The 25,270-nt window shown below is 41.7% G+C and overlaps 1 protein-coding gene across 1 annotated transcript in view; it reads right to left on the bottom strand.

Moving 5' to 3' along the window:
- LOC115202792 (ALK tyrosine kinase receptor-like) overlaps positions 1 to 25,270 on the bottom strand; it is a 217,754-nt gene that overhangs the window by 57,751 nt on the left and 134,733 nt on the right. The window contains exons 15-19 of the mRNA XM_029766822.1: positions 23,443 to 23,556; positions 20,098 to 20,284; positions 10,994 to 11,084; positions 10,586 to 10,650; positions 9,241 to 9,370 (exon numbers count right to left, since the gene is read on the bottom strand). Of these exons, the coding sequence (XP_029622682.1) occupies positions 9,241 to 9,370; positions 10,586 to 10,650; positions 10,994 to 11,084; positions 20,098 to 20,284; positions 23,443 to 23,556 (587 nt within the window). The remainder of the gene's footprint in view (positions 1 to 9,240; positions 9,371 to 10,585; positions 10,651 to 10,993; positions 11,085 to 20,097; positions 20,285 to 23,442; positions 23,557 to 25,270) is intronic.

A 25,270-nucleotide genomic window follows, 5' to 3' on the forward strand; every position in this document is an offset into this window, starting at 1 on the left:
ATTTACCCTTTCGGATAGTGTCTTGAACGCACGAACAAAACGCCGCTGTTTGGATATAACTATGGATTATTTGGGATCAAACCAACATTTGTTATTGAAGTAGAAGTCCTGGGAGTGCCTGCCCTGCCGGAAGCTGGGCCCGTGGGTTGTGGGGCCATTTAAAGCCCTGAGGAGAGTGAACGCGGTTTGTTATAGGTTACAGCTTCCCCCTGATTACCGTATTAACCCCTCGTTCCATGTGTTTCTCCTCAGGCCGGTGGTGGTTGGCCCGCTCCAGGAGTCTGAGGGGCGGGAGGTTCCTCCTCTGGACATCGAGGGGACCCCGGCATACTCCGTTCGCTCTATATCAAAATCAAATCAAATGTATTTATATAGCCCTTCTTACATCAGCTGATATCTCAAAGTGCTGTACAGAAACCAGCCTAAAACCCCAAACAGCAAGTAATGCAGGTGTAGAAGCACCTTAGAAAGGCCAAAACCTAGGAAGAAACCTAGAGAGGAACCAGGCTATGAGGGGTGGCCAGTCCTCTTCTGGCTGTGCCGGGTGGAGATGATAACAAAACATGGCCAAGATGTTCAAATGTTCATAAATGACGAGCATGGTCAAATAATAGTAGATACTGGATTCGAGGCGTCGGGCGAGGGGCCTTCAGTACCTCGTGGAGTGGGAGGGGTACGGCCCGGAGGAGAGGTGCTAGGTTCCGGTGGAGGAAGTGTTGGACCCTTCAATGATGCGGGAGTTCCACCGTCTCAGTCCGGATCGCCCTGCGCCTCGCCCTCTGGGTCGTCCCCAAGGCCGGCGTCGGCGCGCTGCTGGAGATGCGTGTCAAGGGGGGGGGTACTGTCACGACTTCCGCCGAAGTCGGGTCCTCTCCTTGTTCGGGCGGCTCTCGGCGGTCGGCGTCGCCGGTCTTGTAGCAATCACCGATCCACTTTTCATTTTCCATGTGTTTTGTCTTGTTTTTCCACACACTTGGTTTCAATTCCCTCATTTACTTGTTGTGTATTTAACCTGTTAGGGCTAGGGGGCAGTATTTACACGGCCGGATAAAAAACATACCCGATTTAATCTGGTTACTACTCCTGCCCAGTAACTAGAATATGCATATAATTATTGGCTTTGGATAGAAAACATTCTAAAGTTTCTAAAACTGTTTGAATGGTGTCTGTGAGTATAACAGAACTCACATGGCAGGCAAAAACCTGAGAAGATTCAATGCAGGAAGTGGCCTGTCTGACAAGGTGTTGTTCTTCTTGCCTCTGTTTATTGAAGACTGAGGATCTTTGCTATAACGTGACACTTCCTACGGCTCCCATAGGCTCTCAGAGCCCGGGAAAAAGCTGAACGATATCGAGGCAGCCTCTGGCTGAAACACATTATCGCCTTTGACAAGTGGCCGATCAGAGGACAATGGGCTTAGGCGCGTGCCCGAGTCAACCCTGTGCTTTATTTTCTTTCGTCTGTTTACCTAATTGCAGATTCCCGGTCGGAATATTATCGCTTTTTTACGAGAAAAATGGCATAAAAATTGATTTTAAACAGCGGTTGACATGCTTCGAAGTACGGTAATGAAATATTTAGAAATCTTTTGTCATGAAATGCGCCGTGCGCGTGACCCTTATTTACCATTCGGATAGTGTCTTGAACGCACGAACAAAACGGCGCTGTTTGAACATAACTATGAATTATTTGGGACCAAACCAACATTTGTTATTGAAGTAGAAGTCCTGGGAGTGCATTCTGACAAAGAACACCAAAGGTAATGAAACTTTTCTAATAGTAAATCGGAGTTTGGTGAAGGCTAAACTTGCTGGGTGTCTAAATAGCTAGCCCTGTGATGCCGGGCTATCTACTTAGAATATTGCAAAATGTGCTTTCACCAAAAAGCTATTTTAAAATCGGACATATCGAGTGCATAGAGTTCTGTATCTATAATTCTTAAAATAATTGTTATGCTTTTTGTGAACGTTTATCGTGAGTAATTTAGTAAATTGTTAGTAAATTCGCCGGAAGTTTGCGGGGGGTATGCTAGTTCTGAACGTCACATGCTAATGTAAAAAGCTGGTTTTTGATATAAATATGAACTTGATTGAACAAAACATGCATGTATTGTATAACATAATGTCCTAGGGTTGTCATCTGATGAAGATTATCAAAGGTTAGTGCTGCATTTAGCTGTCTTCTGGGTTTATGTGACATTATATGCCAGCTTGAAAAATGGGTGTCTGATTATTTCTGGCTGTGTACTCTGCTGACATAATCTAATGTTTGCTTTCGTTGTAAAGCCTTTTTGAAATCGGACAGTGTGGTTAGATTAACCTCTCTGGGCTATGTGGGACGATTTCGTCCCACCTACGTAACAGCCACTTCAATCCAGTGGCGCGATTTTTGAATCGTTAGAAATGCTATAACTTCAATTTCTCAAACATATGACTATTTCACAGCTATTTAAAGACAAGAATCTCGTTAATCTAACCCCACTGTCCGATTTCAAAAAGGCTTTACAACAAAAGCAAAACATTAGATTATGTCAGCAGAGTACCCAGCCAGAAATAATCACACAGCCATTTTTCAAGCTAGCATATCATGTCACATAAACCCAAACCATATCTAAATGCAGCACTAACCTTTGATGATCTTCATCAGATGACACACCTAGGACATTGTGTTATACAATACATGCATGTCTGTTCAATCAAGTTCATATTTATATCAAAAACCAGCTTTTTACATTAGCATGTGACGTTCAGAACTAGCATTCCCACCGAACACTTCCGGTGATTTTACTAAATTACTCACGATAAACGTTCACAAAAAGCATAACAATTATTTTAAGAATTATAGATACATTACCCCTCTATGCACTCGATATGTCCGATTTTAAAATAGCTTTTCGGATGAAGCACATTTTGCAATAATCTAAGTACATAGCCCGGCATTACAGGGCTAGCTATTTAGATACCCACCCAGTTCAGCCTCCACCAAAATCACATTTCCTATAAGAAAAATGTTCTTACCTTGCTTGTTCTTCATCAGAATACACTGCCAGGACTTCTACTTCAATAACAAATGTTGGTTTGGTCCCAAATAATCCATCGTTATATTCCAACAGCGACGTTTTGTTCGTGAGTTCTAGAATGCTTCTTCGCGGTGTTGCGCATGGCGCATTGGCGTGTCAAAAATGTCTAAATATTCCATTACCGTACTTCGAAGCATGTCAACCGCTGTTTAAAACCAATTTTTATGCCATTTATGTCGTAGAGAAGTGTTAATATTCCGACCGGGAGTATGCATTGAGCCTAAACAGCCGAATAAAATTTCTCCTCAGAAGCGACTCATGCACGCGCATCATTGAAAGGTCCTCCGAGCATCCACTTACAAAAGGCGATAATATATTTCAACCTGAGGTTCCCTCGTAAACCTTCAGTTATTTCGCGGGCTCTGAGAGCCTATTGGAGCCCTGGGAATTGTCACGTTACAGCTAAGATCCTTACTTTTCAATAAAAAGAGGTAAGACGCACGACTCCTTGTCAGACAGGGTACTTCCTGCTTGAAGCCTTGTCAGGTTTTTGCCTGCCATAGGAGTTCTGTTATACTCACAGACACCATTCAAACAGTTTTAGAAAATTCAGAGTGTTTTCTATCCAAACCTGAACAATAATATGCATATTCTAGCTTCTGAGTTGGTGTAGGAGGCAGTTAAAAATGGGAACATATTTTTTCCAAAATTCTCAATACTGCCCCCTATACCAAACAGGTTAACGAGAGTCTTGTCTTTAAAATGCTGTAAAATAGTCATATGTTTGAGAAATTGAAGTAATAGCATTTCTAAGGTATTTGAATAACGCGCCACAGGATTCCACTGGCTGTTACGTAGGTGGGACGATTTCGTCCCGCCGGTCCCATAGAGGTTAAAGAAAGAAATAAGCAAACACGTTTGGTGTTCGCCAAAAGGCATGTGGGAGACTCCCCAAACATATGGACGAAGGTACTCTGGTCAGATAAGACTAAAATTGAGCTTTTTGGCCATCAAGGAAAATGATATGTCTTGCGCAAACCCAACACCTCTCATCACCCCGAGAACACCATCCCCGTGGTGGTGGCAGCATCATGCTGTGGGGATGTTTTTCATCGGAAGGTACTGGGAAACTGGTCAGAATTGAAGGATTGATGGATGGCGCTAAATGCAGGGTAATTCTTGAGGGAAACCTGTTTCAGTCTTCCAGATATTTGAGACTGTGACAGAGGTTCACCTTCCAGCAGAACAATTTTAATTTTATTTTACCTTTATTTAACTAGGCAAGTCAGTTAAATGAGTGGACTTGGCTATTTCAGCCCCACCTTTTGCTGACAGGTGCATTAAATCAAGCACACAGTCATGCAATCTCCCTAGACAAACATTAGCAGTAGAATAGACTTACTGAAGCGCTCAATGACTTTCAATGTAGCACCGTCATAGGATGCCACCATTCCAACAAGTCAGTTCGTCAAATCTCTGGTCTGCTAGAGCTGCCGTGGTCAACTGTAAGTGGAAACGTCTAGGCGCAACCACTGCTCAGCCGCGAAGTGGTAAATCACAGAACGGGGACGCCGAGTGATGAAGCGTGTAGCGACACTCACTTCCGAGTTCCAAACTGCATCTGGAAGAACGTCAGCACAAGAACTGCTCATCGGAAGCTGCATGAAATGGGTTTCCATGGCCGAGCAGCCGCACACAAGCCTAAGATCCCATACGCAAAGCCAAGCGTGAGCTGGAGAGGTGTAAAACTCGCCGCCATTGGACGCGTTCTCTGCAGTGATGAATCACGCTTCACAATCTGGCAGTACGAACCTGAGTTTGGCGGATGCCAGGAGATTATTACCTGCCCCAATGCATAGTGCCAACTGTAACGTTTGGTGGAGAAGGCATAATGGTCTGGGGCTATTTTTCATGGTTCGGGCTAGGCCCCTTAGTTCCAGTGAAGGTAAATCTTAACGCTACAGCATACTATGAAATTCGAGACAATTCTGTGCTTCCAACTTTGTGATAAAAAAAGGGAAGGGGAAGGACTGCCCGTTCCATGATCTCGCCATCACGGTTGACAACTCCCTTGTGTCCTCCTCCCAGAGTGCTAAGAACCTTGGCGTGATCCTGGACAACACCCTGTCGTTCTCCACTAACATCAAGGCGGTGACCCGATCCTGTAGGTTCATGCTCTACAACATTCGCAGAGTACGACCCTGCCTCACACAGGAAGCGACGCAGGTCCTAATCCAGGCACTTGTCATCTCCCGTCTGGATTACTGCAACTCGCTGTTGGCTGGGCTCCCTGCCTGTGCCATTAAACCCCTACAACTCATCCAGAACACCCGTCTGGTGTTCAACCTTCCCAAGTTCTCTCACGTCACCCCGCTCCTCCGCTCTCTCCACTGGCTTCCAGTTGAAGCTCGCATCCGCTACAAGACCATGGTGCTTGCCTACGGAGCTGTGAGGGGAACGGCACCTCCATACCTTCAGGCTCTGATCAGGCCCTACACCCAAACAAGGGCACTGCGTTCATCCACCTCTGGCCTGCTGGCCCCCCTACCTCTGAGGAAGCATGGTTCCCGCTCAGCCCAGTCCAAACTGTTCGCTTTGGCACCCCAATGGTGGAACAAGCTCCCTCACGACGCCAGGACAGCGGAGTCAATCACCACCTTCCGGAGACACCTGAAACCCCACCTCTTTAAGGAATACCTGGGATAGGATAAAGTAATCCTTCTAACCCCCCCCCCCTTAAAAGATTCAGATGCACTATTGAAAAGTGGTTGTTCCACTGGATATCATAAGGTGAATGCACCAATTTGTAAGTCGCTCTGGATAAGAGCGTCTGCTAAATGACTTAAATGTAAATGTAAATGTAATGATAACAGTTTGGGGAAGGCCCTTTCCTGTTTCAGATTGACAGGTCCATACAGAAATGGTCCCCACAACAATGTTCCAACATCTAGCACAGTGCTTTGCAAAAGTATTCATCCTCCTTGGCGTTTTCCTATTTTGTTGCATTACAACCTGTAATAAAATTGATATTTATTTGGATTTCATGTAATGGACATACACAAATAGTCTGAATTGGTGAAGTGAAATTTTAAAAAAGTATTTGTTTCAAAAAATGCAAAAATATAAAAAACAGAAAAGTGGTCTGTGCATATGTATTCACCCCTTTCTTATGAAGCCCCTAAATAAGATCTGGTGCAACCAATTACCTTCCGAAGTCACATAATTTGTTAAATAAAGTCCACCTGTATGCAATCTGTCACATGATCTGTCACATGTTCTCTGTTCTGAAAGTCCCCAGAGTCTACAACACCACTAAGCAAGTGGCACCATGAAGACAAAGGAGCTCTCCAAACAGGTCAGGGACAAAGTTGTGGAAAAGTACAGATCAGGGTTCGGTTACAAAAAAATATCAGATACTTTGATAATCCCACGGAGCACCATTAAATCCATTATTATTTTTTTAAGAATTCGGCACCACAACTAACCTGCCAAGAGTGGGCTGCCCACCAAAACTCCAAGGAAAGGAAAATGCTATGTCTGGGGCAAACCCAACAACTCTCATCACCCCGAGAACCCCATCTCCACAGTGAAGCATGGTGGTGGCAGCTTCATGCTGTGGGGATGTTTTTCATCGGCAGGGACTGGGAAACTGGTCAGAATTGAAGGAATGGTGGATGGCGCTAAATACAGGGAAATTCTTCAGGGAAACCAGTTTCAGTCTTCCAGAGGTTTGAGACTGTGATGGAGGTTCACCTTCCAGCAGGACAATGACCCTAAGAATACTGCTAAAGCAACACTTGAGTGGTTTAAGGGGAAACATTTAAATGTCTTGGAATGGCCTAGTCAAAACCCAGACCTCAATCCAATTGAGAATCTGTGGTATGACTTAAACATTGCTGTACACCAGCGGAACCCATCCAACTTGGAGGAGCTGGAGCAGTTTTGCCTTGAAGAATGGCCAAAATTCCCAGTTGCTAGATGTGCCAAGCTTATAGAGACATACCCCAAGAGAATTGCAGCTGTAATTGCTGCAATAGGTGTCTCTACAAAGTATTGACTTGGGGGGTGAATAGTTATGAATGCTCAAGTTTTCAGTTTTTTTGTTGTTATCTTATTTCTTGTTTATTACACATTATAAATGTGGTAGGCGTGTTGTGTAAATTAAATGATTCAAACCCCCCAGAAATACATTTTAACCTGTTATGGTATAGGGGGCAGTATTTTCACGGCTGGATAAAAAAATGTACCCGATTTAATCTGGTTACTAATCCTACCCAGTAACTAGAATATGCATATACTTATTATATATGGATAGAAAACACCCTAAAGTTTCTAAAACTGTTTGAATGGTGTCTGTGAGTATAACATAACTCATTTGGCAGGCAAAACCCTGAGACAGATTCTGACAGGAAGTGGATACCTGATGTGTTGAATTGACTTTAAGCCTATGCCATTGAAAAACAAAGGGGCTGAGGAATGTTTTGGCACTTCCTATTGCTTCGACTAGATGTCACCAGCCTTTACAAAGTGTTTTGAGTCTTATACTGTGAGATCTGACCGAACAAGAACCTTGGAATGGTGATGGCCCATTAGACACCTGGCGTGCGAGTTGATGTTGGGTACTCTCGTTCCAATAAGTTTTAAAAGAGAACCCAATCGTCCGCCTTGAATTTTATTCATGTTCTGGTTAAAAAAGGCACTAATGATTTATGCGATACAACGTTTGACATGTTTGAACGAACGTAAATATATTTTTTCCGTTCGTGAAGTGAAGTCCGGCTGGCTTAGATCATGTGCTAACAACACGGAGCTTTTTGGACATAAATGATGAGCTTTTTCGAACAAAACTACATTTGTTATGGACCTGGGATTCCTGGAAGTGACATCTGATGAAGAGAATCAAAGGTAATGGATTATTTACATAGTATTTTCGATTTTCGATCTCTCCAACATGGCGGTTAGTCTGTATCGCAAAGCGTATTTTTCTGGGCGCAGTGCTCAGATTATTGCAAAGTGTGATTACCCAGTAAGGTTATTTTTAAATCTGGCAAGTCGATTGCGTTCAAGAGATGTAAATCTATAATTCTTTGAATGACAATATAATATTTTACCAATGTTTTCTAATATTAATTAATTATTTTGTTGTGATGACTTGACTGCCGGTTATTGGAGGGAAACGATTTCCTGAACATCAACGCCATAGTAAAACGCTGTTTTTGGATATAAATATGAACTTGATAGAACTAAAAATGCATGCATTGTCTAACATAATGTCCTAGGAGTGTCATCTGATGGAGATTGTAAAAGGTTAGTGCATAATTTTAGCTGATTTTATGGTTTTGGTGACGCCTGTCTTTGAATTGACAATACATTACACACAGCTATTGTCAATGTACTCTCCTAACATAACCTAACTTTATGCTTTCGCCGTAAAACCTTTTTGAAATCGGACAACGTGGTTAGGTTAAGGAGATGTTTATCTTTAAAATGGTGTAAGATAGTTTATTTGGTTTCAAATTTGCCGCTCTTGAAATGCACCTGCTGTTGATAGGGTGCGCCACGGGTGGCACGCTAGTGTCCCACACAGCCCCAAGAAGTTAATTCCAGGTTGTAAGGCAACAAAATCGTAAAAATGCCAAGTGGGTGAAAACTTTCGCAAGCCACTTTAGAAAGCCTTCCCAGAAGAGCAGGTGTCCACATACTTTTGGTCATGTAGTGTATATGCTAATATAGCTAGTGTATTTATGCAAATGAGGCACATATAATTTTATTCAAACAAAATATTAAAAGAATACCTGATACCATATACTGTATATATGAGTGCATTCTAAGAAACAAAATTTTACAATAAAATGAATAGCTGAATTCCACCAAAATCCCTGAACTTCGTTCTTTATTTGTCCATTGCCAGTAAAAATGTTTAAGTGCTATTATCCAGTCAATATGTGATTCAAAAAAACTAAAAGTTATCCACTGTCCAAGTGTTGCATTTATTACTATTGTTTTTCAAACCTTTTAACAATTTGGCAAATGTAGTCAAACTTACTTTAAGGTTTCAGAAATCTCTGCTCCAAGGTACCATCTCTGGCTGTTGTGACTTAGAGCAAGACAACATATTCCTACAACAAAAACACTTGAGCTGTGCACTAAAGCACTACCGCTCTGAACTAACGCACTGTACATTTTGAAATATACGGGACAAACTGGCAACTGAACTGACCAGTCTGGGCCGCGTCTCTCTCAGGAAACTCTTGAGGTCTCCTCCAGCCATCAATTCCAATAGGATGAAGCGTGGTAGGGCCTGTAGACTCACCCCGATACACCGCACTATGTTCTGGTGGCTGAATTTACTGCAGGGGGAGAGGGAGAAAAGAGGGGGGAAGGAATGGAGGGAGGAGAGGGAGAGGGAGAGGGGGAAAGAGTGAGAGGAGGGAGGAGAGAGAGGAAAGGGGGGAGAAGGGAGAGAGTGGGGGATGAGGGGGAAGGAGGGTGGAGATAGAGGGAGGAAAGGGGAAAGGAAAGGGAGAAGGAGAGGGTTGAAAAGGAAGCGAGATTACAGTACATGGTTGCTGAAGAATGGTCTGCCATGGAGCACATTTGCAATATGTCTTCAACCAAAAGCTGTGAGTGTGTATGTCTGTGTGTGTGTGTGTGTGTGTGTGTATGTGTGTGTGTGTGTGTATGTATATGTGTGTGAGAGAGAGTGTGTGAGTACATGCGTGTGCTTAGGTTTGTGTACTGTAACTAGGTTTCCATCCAATTGGCGACAGATTTTCATGTTAATATTCAAAAATCTGCATAAAAACAATATGAAAATGTTTCCATAAGTGATGTGTTTCCATCAAATTGATTTGTTATGGATAAAAGGCTGTGCGTGATGAGGTAGTTCACATAAAAATAACTTTTGTGGTTAAAGTCCCATGTACCAAATAAAAAAACATAAGTTAGATGGGTTTCCATCACATTTTCAACTTCACTGACAGTTTTGTCACAAAAGCTGTTGCGTTTTATAGCATATCGTATGCACCCCATCTGGTTTTGGAGCATGCTCTCTAGACAACAGTTAGCTGACGAAATAGGGGTAGGTTATATAATGAAATGGAATGAGACCAACGTCATTTGTATTTGATAATTGGCAGCCAAGTGTTTATCATTGTGTCACGAGCATTCAAATAAAACCCTAGATATTTATTAGAAATGTGCATGAAGCTCATCACCATCCATCACTTAACCACTAGGAAAGTTAATCAAAACTATTTCATCTTCCTATAAACTCTAATGCTTTTCCACGTTGTAGTGGTAGCACAATGGAGCATATCATCGGGTGGCTCCAAGTTTACTTCGATATGATGGTTTATTATATAAATAATTGCGCATAAAATAGATTCTACCGCAATTGTCGCATAATTAATTTTACCGACACAAGAAGATCCCACCATGTCGAACGAATAAATTGTCTGTCAACATTGTTTATGTGTGTTTCCATCACACCTGTTGTGATTTATTTGCATATGGTATAACTTTACTTGCATAAAAACTGTGGATGGAAACGTGGTTTGTTTTACCTGATAATGAGAGCCTCCATAAGAAAGTCAAGCTCATCCTGCTCAGAGCACACCTCAGGGAGTGTCTACAGGGGACGCACACAGAACACACAATGAGGACATTCAGAGAGAACATAGACAATGCTGTGTAGACAGATGTGCAGAACTAAGGATAAATCTGCACAGTGGGGCTCATTGCAGGGCTCCATCAAAAAAATGACCTGGGTCTCAATAGGACTCGCCTGCCTAAATAAAGGTTAAATAAAAAAATCAACATAAGCTCAAACACTGAAATGTTTGTGAATAAAATGCTCATACGTACCCAATACACACACATTCTTGCTGATATTACAGATGAATGATGCCCAGTATATTCTGTGTGTAAGTTTGTTTGTTTATTTCTTGTTTTTTGTTTGTGTCAGGGCTCACCTTGACTGCTACTTGCATGGGACTGGGCTCTCCAGGTATCCCCGCTGCCATCCCTTCATACACTTCACCGAAGGCACCATGTCCCAGACCCCTATACACATACAAGGAAATACACACACACACACGCACCCAGACAAACAAAAGGGCTCACAAACTTTGAGATACATATATGTAAAATCATGTCTTATAGACCGAAAGTAAAGCGAAAGCATCCCTCCATAATGCCTTCATAATGCACACACAGTACACACTACAACATACAGTGGCTTGCAAAAGTATTCCCTCCCCTTGGCATTTTTCCTGTTTTATTGCCTTACAACCTGGAATTAAAATGGATTTTTGGGGGGTTTGTATCGGTTGATTTACACAACATGCCAACAACGTTGAAGATGCAAAATATTGTTTATTGTGAAACAAACAAGAAATAAGACAAAAAAAGTCAATACTTTGTATAGCCACCTTTTGCAGCAATTACAGCTGCAAGTCTCTTGGGGTATGTCTCAAAAAGCTTAGCACATCTAGCCACTGGGATTTTTGCCCATTCTTCAAGGCAAAACTGCTCCAGCTCCTTCAAGTTGGATGGGTTCCACTGGTGTACAGCAATCTTTAAGTCATACCACAGATTCAAAATTGGATTGAGGTCTGGGCTTTGACTAGGGCATTCCAAGACGTTTAAATGTTTCCCCTTAAATCACTCGAATGTTGCTTTAGCAGTATGCTTAGGGTCATTGGGGTGGAAGGTAGCCTGGTGGTTAGAGCGTTGAGCTAGTAACCGAAAGGTTGCAAGATCGAATCCCCAAGCTGACAAGGTGAAAATCTGAACAAGGCAGTTATTAACCTGTTGGGGATAGGGGGCAGTATTTGCACGGCCGGATAAAAAACGTACCCGATTTAATCTGGTTACTACTCCTGCCCAGTAACTAGAATATGCATATAATTATTGGCTTTGGATAGAAAACACCCTAAAGTTTCTAAAACTGTTTGAATGGTGTCTGTGAGTATAACAGAACTCCTATGGCAGGCAAAAACCTGAGAAGATTTCATGCAGGAAATGGCCTGTCTGACAAGGTGTTGTTGTTCTTGCTTCTGTTTATTGAAGAGTCAGGATCTTAGCTGTAATGTGACACTTCCTACGGCTCCAATAGGCTCTCAGAGCCCGGGAAAAACCTGAACGATGTCGAGGCAGCCCCAGGCTGAAACACAAAATCGCCTTTGCCAAGTGGCCGATCAGAGGACAAAGGGATTAGGCGCGTGCCCGATTCGACCCTGTGCTGTATTTTCTTTCGGCTGTTTACCTAATTGCAGATTCCCGGTCGGAATATTATCGCTTTTTTATTAGAAAAATGGCATAAAAATTGATTTTAAACAGCGGTTGACACGCTTCGAAGTACGGTAATGAAATATTTAGAAATCTTTTGTTACGAAATGCGCCGTGCGCGTGACCGTGATTTACCATTGGGATAGTGTCTAGAACGCACGAACAAAACGTCGCTGTTGGAACATAACTATGGATTATTTTGGACCAAACCTACATTTGTTATTGAAGTAGAAGTCCTGGGAGTGCATTCTGACGAAGAACAGGAAAGGTAATCAAACTTTTCTAATAGTAAATCTGACTTTGGTGAAGGCTAAACTTGGTGGGTGTCTAAATAGCTAGCCCTGTGATGCCGGGCTATCTACTTAGAATATTGCAAAATGTGCTTTCACCGAAAAGCTATTTTAAAATCGGACATATCGAGTGCATATAGGAGTTCTGTATCTATAATTCTTAAAATAATTATGCTTTTTGTGAACGTTTATCGTGAGTAATTTAGTAAATTGTTAGTATATTCCCCGGAAGTTTGCGGGGGGTATGCTAGTTCTGAACGTCACATGCTAATGTAAAAAAAGCTGTTTTTTTATATAAATATGAACTTGATTGAACAAAACATGCATGTATTGTATAACATAATGTCCTAGGTGTGTCATCTGATGAAGATCATCAAAGGTTAGTGCTGCATTTAGCTGTGGTTTGGGTTTATGTGACATTATATACTAGCTTGAAAAATGGGTGTCTGATTATTTCTGGCTGGGTACTCTGCTGACATAATCTAATGTTTTGCTTTCATTGTAAAGCCTTTTTGAAATCGGACAGTGTGGTTAGATTAACGAGAGTCTTGTCTTTAAATAGCTGTAAAATAGTCATATGTTTGAGAAATTGAAGTAATAGCATTTCTAAGGTATTTGAATATCGCGCCACAGGATTCAACTGGCTGTTACGTAGGTGGGACGATTTGGTGCCACCTTCCCTAGAGAGGTTAACTGGTACCACAACCTGACTAATCGCCTCCCCCAGAAAACAACTACCATGAGACATCCATTTTCTCATCAGGACATCCTCTAGGAGAAAATATCCATGTGCGACATCTCCCAACTGTTCGACAGGCACAATTTGGTCACGCAACTTTTCTAATGTGGGGTCAGTCTGTTGCGCATCGACTAGATCGGAGCGGGGTACAGATAATGGGATAACAGGGAAAACAGTGAGAGACTTCTTTGTGGTATTCTCATTTACCGACGCAGTAACTAGGTCGCCATGGATCATAGAACACGTCACTGCACACGCAGAGAACACCTCTGGGAAACTCCGCAGACTCTCATCAGGAATCCCTACAATTGACGGTGTAGTGGAAACCACTAGAGATGGAGACACAACAGGCCACACACGCTCACCGGCCAAGTTATTCCCAAGGATAACGTCGATACCCTCAATAGGCAATGAAGGACGCACCCCCACAACAACCTCACCTTTCACCAGTCCACAATCCAACATTAGTCTATGCAATGGAACTGATAGAGTGTTCAAACCTATTCCCCTAATTAGCACACTATTCCCTGAATCAGTCTCAGCAGAGAAGGGTAACAGAGATTCCAACACAAATGATTCAGAGGCACCTGTGTCTCTTAGGATCTTCACTGGTACTAGGTTCTTACTTCCTAACAGAGACACAAAACCCTCCGTAATGAAAGGTAAATAGTCTGGATCAATATGGACTTTCACATGCCCCTGTTCATGAGACAATGTGTCAGGAGTGAACTGATGTAGAACAGGTGCAGCTAACGCCGTAGGCTTAGATTTAACAAAAGTACCTGTACTGAATTTATCCTTAGACCTAAGAACCGGACATTCGTTTTTCCAATGACCTGAGCTTTGACAAGAGTGACACTCTTGACCAAAGTCAGTTTTACCACGGGAGTCAGGCTCAACCCTAGTTGAATAAAACTCTGCCCGTGAATCAGAGTATCTCGGTGAGCGAGGTCCAAATCTCTCCGAACGTCTCCACTCACTACGAATACGGGGCTCTACAAAATCAGTTTTGTGAGTCAAAACATATTTGTCTGCCAAAACCGCTGCTTCAGCGACAGTTTTAACTTTCCGTTCGTTAATGTACGTCGCTATACGATCAGGGACTGTGTCCTTAAATTGCTCTAACATAATCAGATCACACAGCCCTTGGAAAGTCATAACTGCAGAGGCGGAACACCAGCGATTAAACTGTGAAGATAATTCTTGCGCAAACTCAACATGAGTCTGCTTATCATCCCTTTTTAAAGTTCTAAATTGTTGGCGGTAAGCCTCAGGAACCAATTCGTAAATCTATAACACCGCCGTTTTAACCTTATCATAACTGACACTGTCGGCTACACTAAGAGCTGAATATGCTTCCTGCGCTTTACCAGTCAGCACACACTGCAACATTAAAGTTCGGTCAGAACCAGGCCAACTCCTAGCGTCAGCAACACGCTCAAACAACGAAAAGAATGTCTCAGGGTCCCTTTCATTAAACTGAGGCAACAACCATAAATTCCCAACAATGTCAAATGTGTCCGGGGCATGACCAAAAGAGGAACGACTCCTAAGTAAATCTGCGTCACCTTCCCAGAGCAAACTCTCCCCTGAGAGCTTTCCTTCCCTAACCAACTCTAGTCGCTCTTGTTGCAGCTTGATTTTAGCACGCTCCATATCCTGTTTAAATTCCAATTCCTTCTCATATTTTACACGATCGTGCCCTAGCTGTAACAGAAGCAGCTCTCTCTGCTGTTCAAAAAGAAGACCACTAGGACTAACCGATGGAGCGGTAATTGTGACATATCGGGGAGACGGCGAGTCCTCAGCAGAGGCTGCCCCAGTGGTAACGTCAAGAATACCACTCTCCATCAGATTGGCCTTCAATATTAACCTAATAGAATTTTTTAGACGTTTATCACTAATTTCAACCTTGTAGTGTTCAGCAACCTTCAACAGCTGTTCTTTAGTACATAAGTCTAACAGTTCCTCTGATGGAAAGCGAATGAACTCGTCTACATTAGACGCCATAGTCAGAGAGAAAAAAAAAAGAATTCTCACTCAACCCCTCTGCTGAGCACACCAGTCCACAAGAGAAAATACAATCACACCGGGCACCACAGAAAAGATGAGATATGGAGCTTCCCCAAAACCTACAATAACTCAACCCTAATCTTCATGCAGATATGCAGTGGGTAATTATGCACTGTAGCCCGCTGGCAAGGAAGTAACCCCCCAGCACGCTTGGAAGATTCCACCAAGCCACGGATGTGCCCTCTGAGACAACTGCTCAGTCCACAGACACCACACAAAAATAACAAACATTAACAATGCCCAACATATTCCAAAATGAAACACGTCGCTAAGCCTATCAGGGGAAAAAGGCTATAGCTCCGGGTGGTAAGGTTCACTACCCTATCCAAATCTCCCACTGAGGTACACAGCTGATTGCACTCACCTCCTCAGAGCAATGTCCCAACAGTAAGTAGAACAAGCTTTTCCAGGCTGGGCAGGGGCCTGGAAACTAAAAAATGTACTCTCTCCAACACAGCACACAAACCAAACAAACAAAAGCAACCAGTACTGAGCACCAAACTCAAACTAACAAAATATACAAACAAAGCACCTACAGAATTTAACATACCTCCACGTTTTCTCCCAAACACAATCCGTTCAATATCCCGGACGAGCCCCCACTTGTTACGAACCGGCTCAGAGTTCACAACAAAAGGGAGACAATGTGGAGACAAGGAGTATCAAAATATATATTTATTAAATAAAGTAACTAAGTAATTAACAATGGTGTGTGTAATCAGTAATCAGTAGTGTAAGTGAGTGTTTTGCATACCTGAATGTAATAATGCAGGGTGTTGAAAGGTGCCAAAGCAAATAACCAAAAAGCCACAAAACTACACAACCAAAATCAACGTCTGCGTGGAGAGAGTCTCCTCAATAAATGTGGAAGAGGTGCCTTTATCCTGGGACACACCCGGACCCAGGTGTTTCCCATGTAGCTGACGACCCTCCCAGCTCCGCCCACCGGCATCCCAACAAGGAAACAAGAACAAAAAGAGAGAATACGGCAGACAGAGTGGGAGGGTCGTCACAGACAGTATGTGTACCAGGTGGCTAACTTAGCCTTTCACAGTGATCTAACCTTCTCGGACATCTTAAGTACTGCTTCACAGAGTTCAAGTAACAGACAAATCTCAATATCAACTGTTCAGAGGAGACTGTGTGAATCAGGTCTTCACGGTTGAATTGCTGCAAAGAAACCACTACTAAAGGACACCAATAATAAGAAGAGACTTGCTTGGCCCAAGGAACACGAGCAATGGACATTAGACATCACCAACAATTTTTTTTTGATACCCTTCCCCAGATCTGTGTCTCGACACAATCCTGTCTCGGAGCTCTATGGACAATTCCTTCAAACTCAAGGCTTGGTTTTTACTCTGAAGTTCACTGTCAACTGTGGGACCTTATATAGACAGGTGTGTGCCTTTCCAAATCATGTCCAATCAACTGAATTTACCACAGGTGGACTCCAATCAAGTTGTAGAAACATCTCATGGACGATCAATGGAAACAAGATGCACCTGAGCTCAATTTTGAGTCTCAAAGCAAAGGGTCTGAATACTTATGTAAATAAGGTATTTCTGTTTTTTTATTTTTAATAAATGTGCAAACATTTCTAAAAACCTGTTTTCAGTTTGTCATTATGGGGTATTGTGTGTAGATTGATGAGGATAAAAATGTATTTAATCCATTTAAGAATAAGGCTGTATTTAAACATTTTGGGGCAAAAAGTCAAGGGGTCTGAATACTTGTCGAATGCACTGTATGTTACCCTAAGAGTTGTGTAGAGTTGGTAGAATCTTATTCAAAATGATTTACAGCTGAAATTGCTGCCTAAGGGGCTTCCACCAAGTATCAATTCTGGGTTGTGAAGACATTCGCAATCAAGACATTTTCGTTTTAAGTTTGTTATTAAGTTATTCATTTAAAAAAAGTATATACTTTTTCTTTCACTTTGAAAATGTGTAGTAGATTGTGTAGATCTGTAGGAAAAACATCTAGTTTAATAATTTTTTAGATAGAAGTTTCAGGCAGCAAAATGTGACAACTGCGAGGTGTGTGTACACTTTCAATAGGCGCTATGTGCCTAGTGGGGAATTCTGTCAAGAGTTATTGTGCACGTAAATGGAACAATTCCCTTTTTATGCAATATTCTCTCTATCCTGACCTTGAACTTAAGCATGAGAATATTATGCTATTCACCAACTATTCGTTTGGGGTGGATATCAAAGACATGAAGGTGTGGCGGAGGTGTGTCTACAGATATGCCGTATTTTGACAGTGACTCAATTCCCTCATAATTGTACCACCTTTAAGCGTGAGAAAATCATGAATAAGGTCGAGCGAACCTACCAGTTCCAAGTGGAAAAAGCATTAAAAAAAATGTTCTGATGGAAATACAAGCATTCTCCATGCACTGTAATTAAAAATTGCTAAGTGCTATTAATAAGAGAGAGATAAAAAGTGATCCATTTGGAGAAGGGGATTGTAAATACACAAAGAAATAGTTTTTGATGAGTTTTCCTTATAATCTCTAGACACAAGTGAGAAACCATACAGAAACAAACTGAAAATCATATCAACATGACATGTATTTGTGGCCCCTTTTCAACAGTGAAGTAGACTAAAAATAGCTGTGCCGTTATTCAGAGTTTTTATTGTATGCCCTCATAATTTGCGGGGATGAAATTTGGAGACCCAAGCTATAGGCCTCTGCAGCACCAAACCTGCATAGTTGATTGAATGCGCTTTAGAATGTTTTAATTATATGCAAGGGTTTTTCTCAGTTTTAGGCTATTTTACAATTTGTATCATGTTAAATATTAGCCACTATCGGCAGCCACTGTCAGTAATGCCCACATACATTTATAACTGACACCTTAGTGTTAGTTTCCTTCGTAGTTGTTCCTGAGAGTCGCTAGCAATAGTGGATCATATAAGGCTCACATTGTGTAATAATTTGTGTCATGTTGGTAACAATGATTCGGGAGACAGGCGCAGGAATGCGTAATATTTTTTTTTATTATACCCTAAATTACGGCATGCAGTGTAAAGGCACTGGGAAGAAGACCAAACAAACACATAACAAAAACAAAGGGTAGAAACCCAAAACAATAGAGCGAGGAGTACCTTGAATAAATAGCACACGAGCACAATGATTAACACACGGGACGAGACCCGTAATCATCTGCGCAATCCACAAAGGCTCGAAAGCTAAAACACACAGGACAGGTACTCACACGCACCAACGGACATTGTAACAATAATCGACAGCACCGTGGTGAACAAAGGGCACATATATACAAATGCAATCAGTAGGAATAGGGGCCAGGTATGCGCAATGAAAGTTCCAGAGGGATCCGTGACAATTTGGGACATGTAGCCCATTTGAATCATTATGGAATTCAGACCACATGTAGCAGTTTAAACATGGACCCTTGTGCACGGTTCACGATGACTGGACTGTTGTCATATAGTTCCATGATTAGTGAGGATTAGGGTAGGTTTATAGGACTATTGTTCAACCCCTATTGTACAATTCCAATATTTCATGGATTGAACTTGAATATGGAAACTTTCAGGATGAATCAAACGACTGTATTTTTGATTCATCAATACATTTAGTGCGTAAAGGATCTCCAAACATGTTTATTTTTATTGATACATACTTTCCTAACCCAAGAATTTGACTAAATAATCGACAAGATCAGTGTATTTTCAAGTGGACCAGTTGAAGCTGAAATGGAAACAATTAAGCATATATCTAAATGGCTTTTTTTCATTGATCCCTATATTCTGAACCTGTTCTCTTGATGTATTGTAGTGAGTCTGTCCAAAAAATTTGTATTAAAGTTACACCGTATTTGTAACGGTCATCGTATGAAAGGGACCAAGGCGCAGCGGGTTGAGTGCTCATTCTAACTTTTAATTTAAAACACTAAACAAGAAAACGCACGAACGCACAGTAATGCACAAACAACTTCCCAAAAAGGGACAGGTGAAACAGGGCTATCTAAGTATGACTCTCAATCAGCAACAACGATGTACAGCTGTTCCTGATTGAGAGCCATACCAGGCCAACACAAAGAAATACACAACATAGAAAACCATAGAAATACAAAACAAGAACATTACCCAAAAACCCCGGAACACATAAATCAAACACCGCTCTTACATAAATACATATCCCATTAAACCCCGAACCACATAAAACAAATACCCCCTGCCACGTCCTGACCAAACTACAATAACCAATAACCCCTTATACTGGTCAGGACGTGACAATATTTAACGGGATGGCTTAAGATAAATGCGCTGAAAACCCTATTGAATGAAAACTCCAGGAGAAAATGTGTTGACCAGCAAGTGGGAGGCTTTTCAGTGGTTGGATTACATTTATTCAGTGCCCGCAAGGTAGCCACACCTGTAGAGCGCATTATGCACCTGCATAGGTAAGTCTGAATATCAACAACTGAGAAATGGGTAGGAAAGGTGTGCGTAAGAAATGTGCACATTTCCTAAGTCTGAATCGGCCCCCTAGTGAACACCACCCTGATGTGTGGTGAGAGTTCTAGCTCAAAATGACTGCTGTGGCATCACCCAGGTGGTAGTGGGTGAGGCAAGTTTTAAGACAGCTGAAGTAAACTTATTCTAATTGTTGTTGTTGTTGTTGTTTATGACTTTTTGAAGGCTAGTGTACCTGGTGAGGGAGATGTTGCGTCGGGGCACCTCCTTCAGGTCATTGACAGAGGCGGACTTCCCAGCGAAGCAGTAGTTGGGGTTGTAGTCGGTCATGATAGTTGAAGCCCTCAGCTTGCTCAGTTTACAGTCCGGGCTCTGTAGCTCCAGCTGAATGGACTGTAGCTCTGTATGCTTACGTCTGTACACTGCATAGACAAGAATATACATATACTATGAGGAAATATGGACAGATATGTGAAGGGATGTAAAAAAGGACCCATGCCGGTACATCATCAACTGACGTGTTATATGCAAACGTAAAACATATGACGGGTGATAATAACAGGTGCTTTCTTCAGGTGCTTTGCCAAATGTGTCATGACCCTTATGCCACCCTTTAATGTATATGGTATGAAATGTGCTTATGAAATAATACTGAAGTATCTACGTAGGCCTTATAAAGGGTTCACTACACCTTTAGAAGGCATACTCTGTTTAAAGTGTGACCAAATATTATCATAGTATGTCAAGAACATATGTATATGCAGAATACAAATAAACTATGTAATATGTACACATGAAAACAAACACACCACATGACATTTGCAAAAGTCAACCAGTAGGACAGCCACATACAGTATGCGACACACACTCCCCTCCCCCCTCTTATACACATGTACACATACACACATTAACATCCTAGAGCGCTGCAGCAGACAAACAAATGGCTCCGACCAGGGCTGCAAACACATAAGTCGCTGAATTTACAGTATGTGAACTTATATTTTTATAAAGTGGTAATGCACGAGCTCTGTCAACTGCCAGTTAACTGGTTGTCCATTGTTAGTGTCTTTCATTCATCAGTGTGTGTGAGTGGGTGTGTGTGCGCTCGCATGTGAATGTGTCATTCATCGTTGCAATGCCGCCACACGTCTTCTTCCCCCACCTGTACGTCATGCTGCTGCTGATGTGATGTGTGGCTTGACGGCATGATGCCCCCCCCCCTCCAAGGGTATTTATTCCAGAAAGTAAGTGCTTTCGGATTCTGTGTAGAAGTCTACAGGGAATCTACAGCCTTTGTAAGTGAGAGTGTGGACAAGTGGGTGTTTGTAAAGAAAGTAAATGCAATGATGTGTTTGTGTGTGTGTGCATCAATATTCCTGTGTGTGTGTGTGTATGCACATACAGCACCAGTCAAAAGTTTGGACACATTTACTCATTCAAGGGTGTAGGATAATAGTAAAGACATTAACTATGAAATAACAGATATGGAATCATGTAGTAACCAAAAAAGTGTTAAACAAATCAAAATATATTTTATATTTGAGATTCTTCAAAAAAGCACCCACCCTTTGCCTTGATGACAGCTTTGCACACATTTTTGCATTCTCTCAACCAACTTCATGAGGTAGTCACCTGGAATGCCTTTCAATTAACGGGTGTGCCTTGTTAAAAGTCAATTTGTGGAATTTCATTCCTTCTTAAGGGATGGTGTATGGCAAGAACAAAAGCAAAGAGAAATGACAGTAGATCGTTACTTTAAAACATGAAGGTCAGTCAATACGGAAAATTTAAAGAACTTTGAAAGTTTCTTCAAGTGCAGTTGCAAAAAACATTACGCGCTATGATGAAACTGGCTCCCAAGTGGTTCCGCCACAGGAAAGGAAGACCCAGAGTTACCTCTGCTGCAGAGGATGAGTTTATTACAGTTATCAGCCTCAGAAATTGCAGCCCAAATAAATGCTTCACAGAGCACAAATAACAGACACATCTCAACATCAACTGTTCAGCGGAGACTGCGTGAATCAGACCTTTATTGATGAATTGCTGCAAAGAAACCACTCGTAAAGGACACCACTAATAATAAGAGACTTGCTTGGGCCAAGAAACACGAGCAATGGACATTAGACATCACCAACAAACTAACTTGGTCCAAGCACACCAACACAGTTGTGAAGAGGGCATGACAAAACCTATTCTCCCTCAGGAGACTGAAAAGATTTAGCATAAGATTTAGCATAAGATTTAGCATCTATGCATAGTCACTTTAATAACTGTACCTACTGTCACGTTCTGACCTGTAAAGGTGTTATTTGTTAGTGTTTAGTTTGGTCAGGACGTGGCAGGGGGTATTTGTTTTATGTGGTTCAGGGTGGTTGTGCGTATGTGTCCATGTAGAGAGGGGTATTTGATTTATTAGTCCAGGGTTTGGTTATTGTTCTATGTTAGTTTATTTCTATGTTCTGTCTAGTCATTTGTATTTCTATGTTTAGTTAATTGGTGTTGGGGCCTTCAGTTGGAGGCAGCTGTCTATCGTTGCCTCTGATTGAAGGTCCTATAATTAGGGGTGTGTTTGGATTGTGGGTAGTTGTATTCTGTTTTGTCACCTGACAGAACTGTTAGTGTCGTTTCTGTTAATTGTATACGTGTTTATTTTGTTTCTCCTTCTTATATATTAAAATGGTGTAAAATAGTCATATGTTAGAGAAATTTAAGTTATAGCATTTTTGAGGTATTTGTATTTCGCGCCACGCGATTCCACTGGTTGTTGACTAGGTGGGACGCAAGCATGATTCCATATGTGTTATTTCATATTTGTGATGTCTTCACTATCATTCTACAATGTAGAAAATAGTACAAATAAAGAAAGACCCTGGAATGAGTAGGTGTGTCTCAACTTTTGACTTGAACTGTACATGTGCTTGTGTGCACATAACATGTGATAAGATGCTGTCACATCCTGACCATGGTAAGCTGTTATTTTCTATGGTAGAGTAGGTCAGGGCATGACAGGGTGGTTTATTCTATGTTTTCTGTCTATTTTGTTAGGTTCTAGTTTTGGTATTTCTATGTTGGTTTGTTTGGGATGATCTCCAATTAGAGGCAGCTGGTCCTCGTTGTCTCTAATTGGAGATCATACTTAAGTAGGGTTTTTTTTCCAGCTGGGTTTGTGGGATCTTGTTTTTGCACAGCTCTGTAAAGCCTGCAGAACATGACGTTCGTTTTTCATTGTTTATTGTTTTGTATAGTGTTTTGAGTTAAAATACATGTTTGTCATGAGTAGTCAACTCGCTGCACCTTGGTCTACTCCTTACGACGAGCGTTACAGATGCAATGGTGTTAGTTGTGTGCGCACAGTATGTATGTATGTATGTATGTATGTATGTATGTATGTATGTATGTATGTATGTATGTATGTATGTATGTATGTATGTATGTATGTATGTATGTATGTATGTATGTATGTATGTATGTATGTATGTATGTATAACCCCAAATACCTATGTTCCTCATTCTAAAAGTGTGCGTGCATTTGTGTCCCCGCATAAGTCTGCGTTTGTATCCTATGCATTTCACCACTTACTGATCATGACTCCAGACACAGCCAACAGCAGGGCAGCAATGAGGGCTGAAGTCCCCACAGACAGAACCAGGGCCAACTGGGACAGGGAGGGCTGGGGAGGCAGGGGAGACACCTCTGTCAGGGGAGAGAAGAGATCAGATCTGGGTCAAATACATCTTATTTGAAGAGCACCACAACATTAACTGAATTTTAGTCTTGGGCACTAAATGCTGTTGCATTTTATCAATACAATATTGCTATATATCGGTTTAATAAAAAACATTGCAAATGTGTGAATGTTCACTTTTCTGTTCAAGTCCAGACAATTGCTTGTTGATTGCCCATCTGAGAGCCTAAACTTACCCATATCAAACACTGTGTGTGTGTGCTGTCTAGACTTTCTCTTTTGGGTGAGGATCATATTCACCAAATTCACCCCCCCCCTCCCACCACAGATTTATGACGGTTGTAAATACCTGCAGGAAAACACTCTCTCCCACTCATTCAGAAATGGAAGTTAAATGCCTTTGTTACCACAGAGAGACGTTGCAGTACGGTAACATCAAAAGATTGAATAATGAAAAAATATTTCTGTAACCCAAACAGTTTGAAAGGTCCGTGGGTACTTAAAGAACAGTTCTTTTTTTGGGATCTCATTAAGGACGGTATGACAACATAACTGTATCTCTGAATGTGTATATTTCCCAGTTATCAGATTTACATCTAAATGATGTGGAGCTTACAGTTGAAGTCAGAAGTTTACATACATATAGGTCATTTAAACTCGTTTTTCAACCACTCCACAAATTTCCAACAATTGTTTACGGACAGATTATTTCACTTAATTCACTGTATCAAAATTCCAGTGGGTCAGAAGTTTACATACACTAAGTTGACTGTGCCTTTAAACAGCTTGAGAAATTTCAGAAAATGATTTTGTGGCTTTAGAAGCTTCTGATAGGCTAATTGACATAATTTGAGTCAATTGGAGGTGTACCTGTGGATGTATTTCAAGGCCTACCTTCAAACTCAGTGCCTCTTTGCTTGACATTATGGGAAAATCAAAAGAAATCAGCCAAGACCTCCACAAGTCTGGTTCATCCTTGGCAGCAATTTCCAAACGCCTGAAGGTACCACGTTCATCTGTACAAACAATAGTACGCAAGTATAAACACCATGGGACCACGCAGCTGTCGTACTGCTCAGGAAAGAGATGTGTTCTGTCTTCTAGAGATGAATGTACTTTGATGCGAAAAGTGCAAATCAATCCCAGAACAACAGCAAAGGACCTTGTGAAGATGCTGGAGGAAACAGGTACAAAAGTATCTATATCCACAGTAAAACGAGTCCTATATCGACATAACCTGAAAGGCTGCTCAGCAAGGAAGAAGCCACTGCTCCAAAACAGCCATAAAAAGCCAGACTATGGTTTGCAACTGCACATGGGGATAAAAATCGTACTTTTTAGAGAAATGTCTACTGGTCTGATGAAACAAAAATAGAACTGTTTGGCCATAATGACCATCATTGAGTTTGGAGGAAAAAGGGGGAGCCTTGCAAGCCGACGAACACCATCCCAAACGTGAAGCACGGGGGTGGCAGCATCATGTTGTTGGGGTGCTTTTCTGCAGGAGGAACTGGTGCACTTCACAAAATAGATGGCATCATGAGGTAGGAAAATTATGTGGATATATTGAAGCAACATCTCAAGACATCAGTCAGGAAGTTAAAGCTTGGTCGCAAATGGGTCTTCCAAATGGACGTTGACCCCAAGCAAGTTGTGGCAAAATGGCTTAAGGACAACAAAGTCAAGGTATTGGAGTGGCCATCACAAAGCCCTGACTTCAAT

The sequence above is a fragment of the Salmo trutta genome, chromosome 12 (genome assembly GCF_901001165.1).
Source record: "Salmo trutta chromosome 12, fSalTru1.1, whole genome shotgun sequence".
NCBI lineage: Eukaryota > Metazoa > Chordata > Actinopteri > Salmoniformes > Salmonidae > Salmo > Salmo trutta.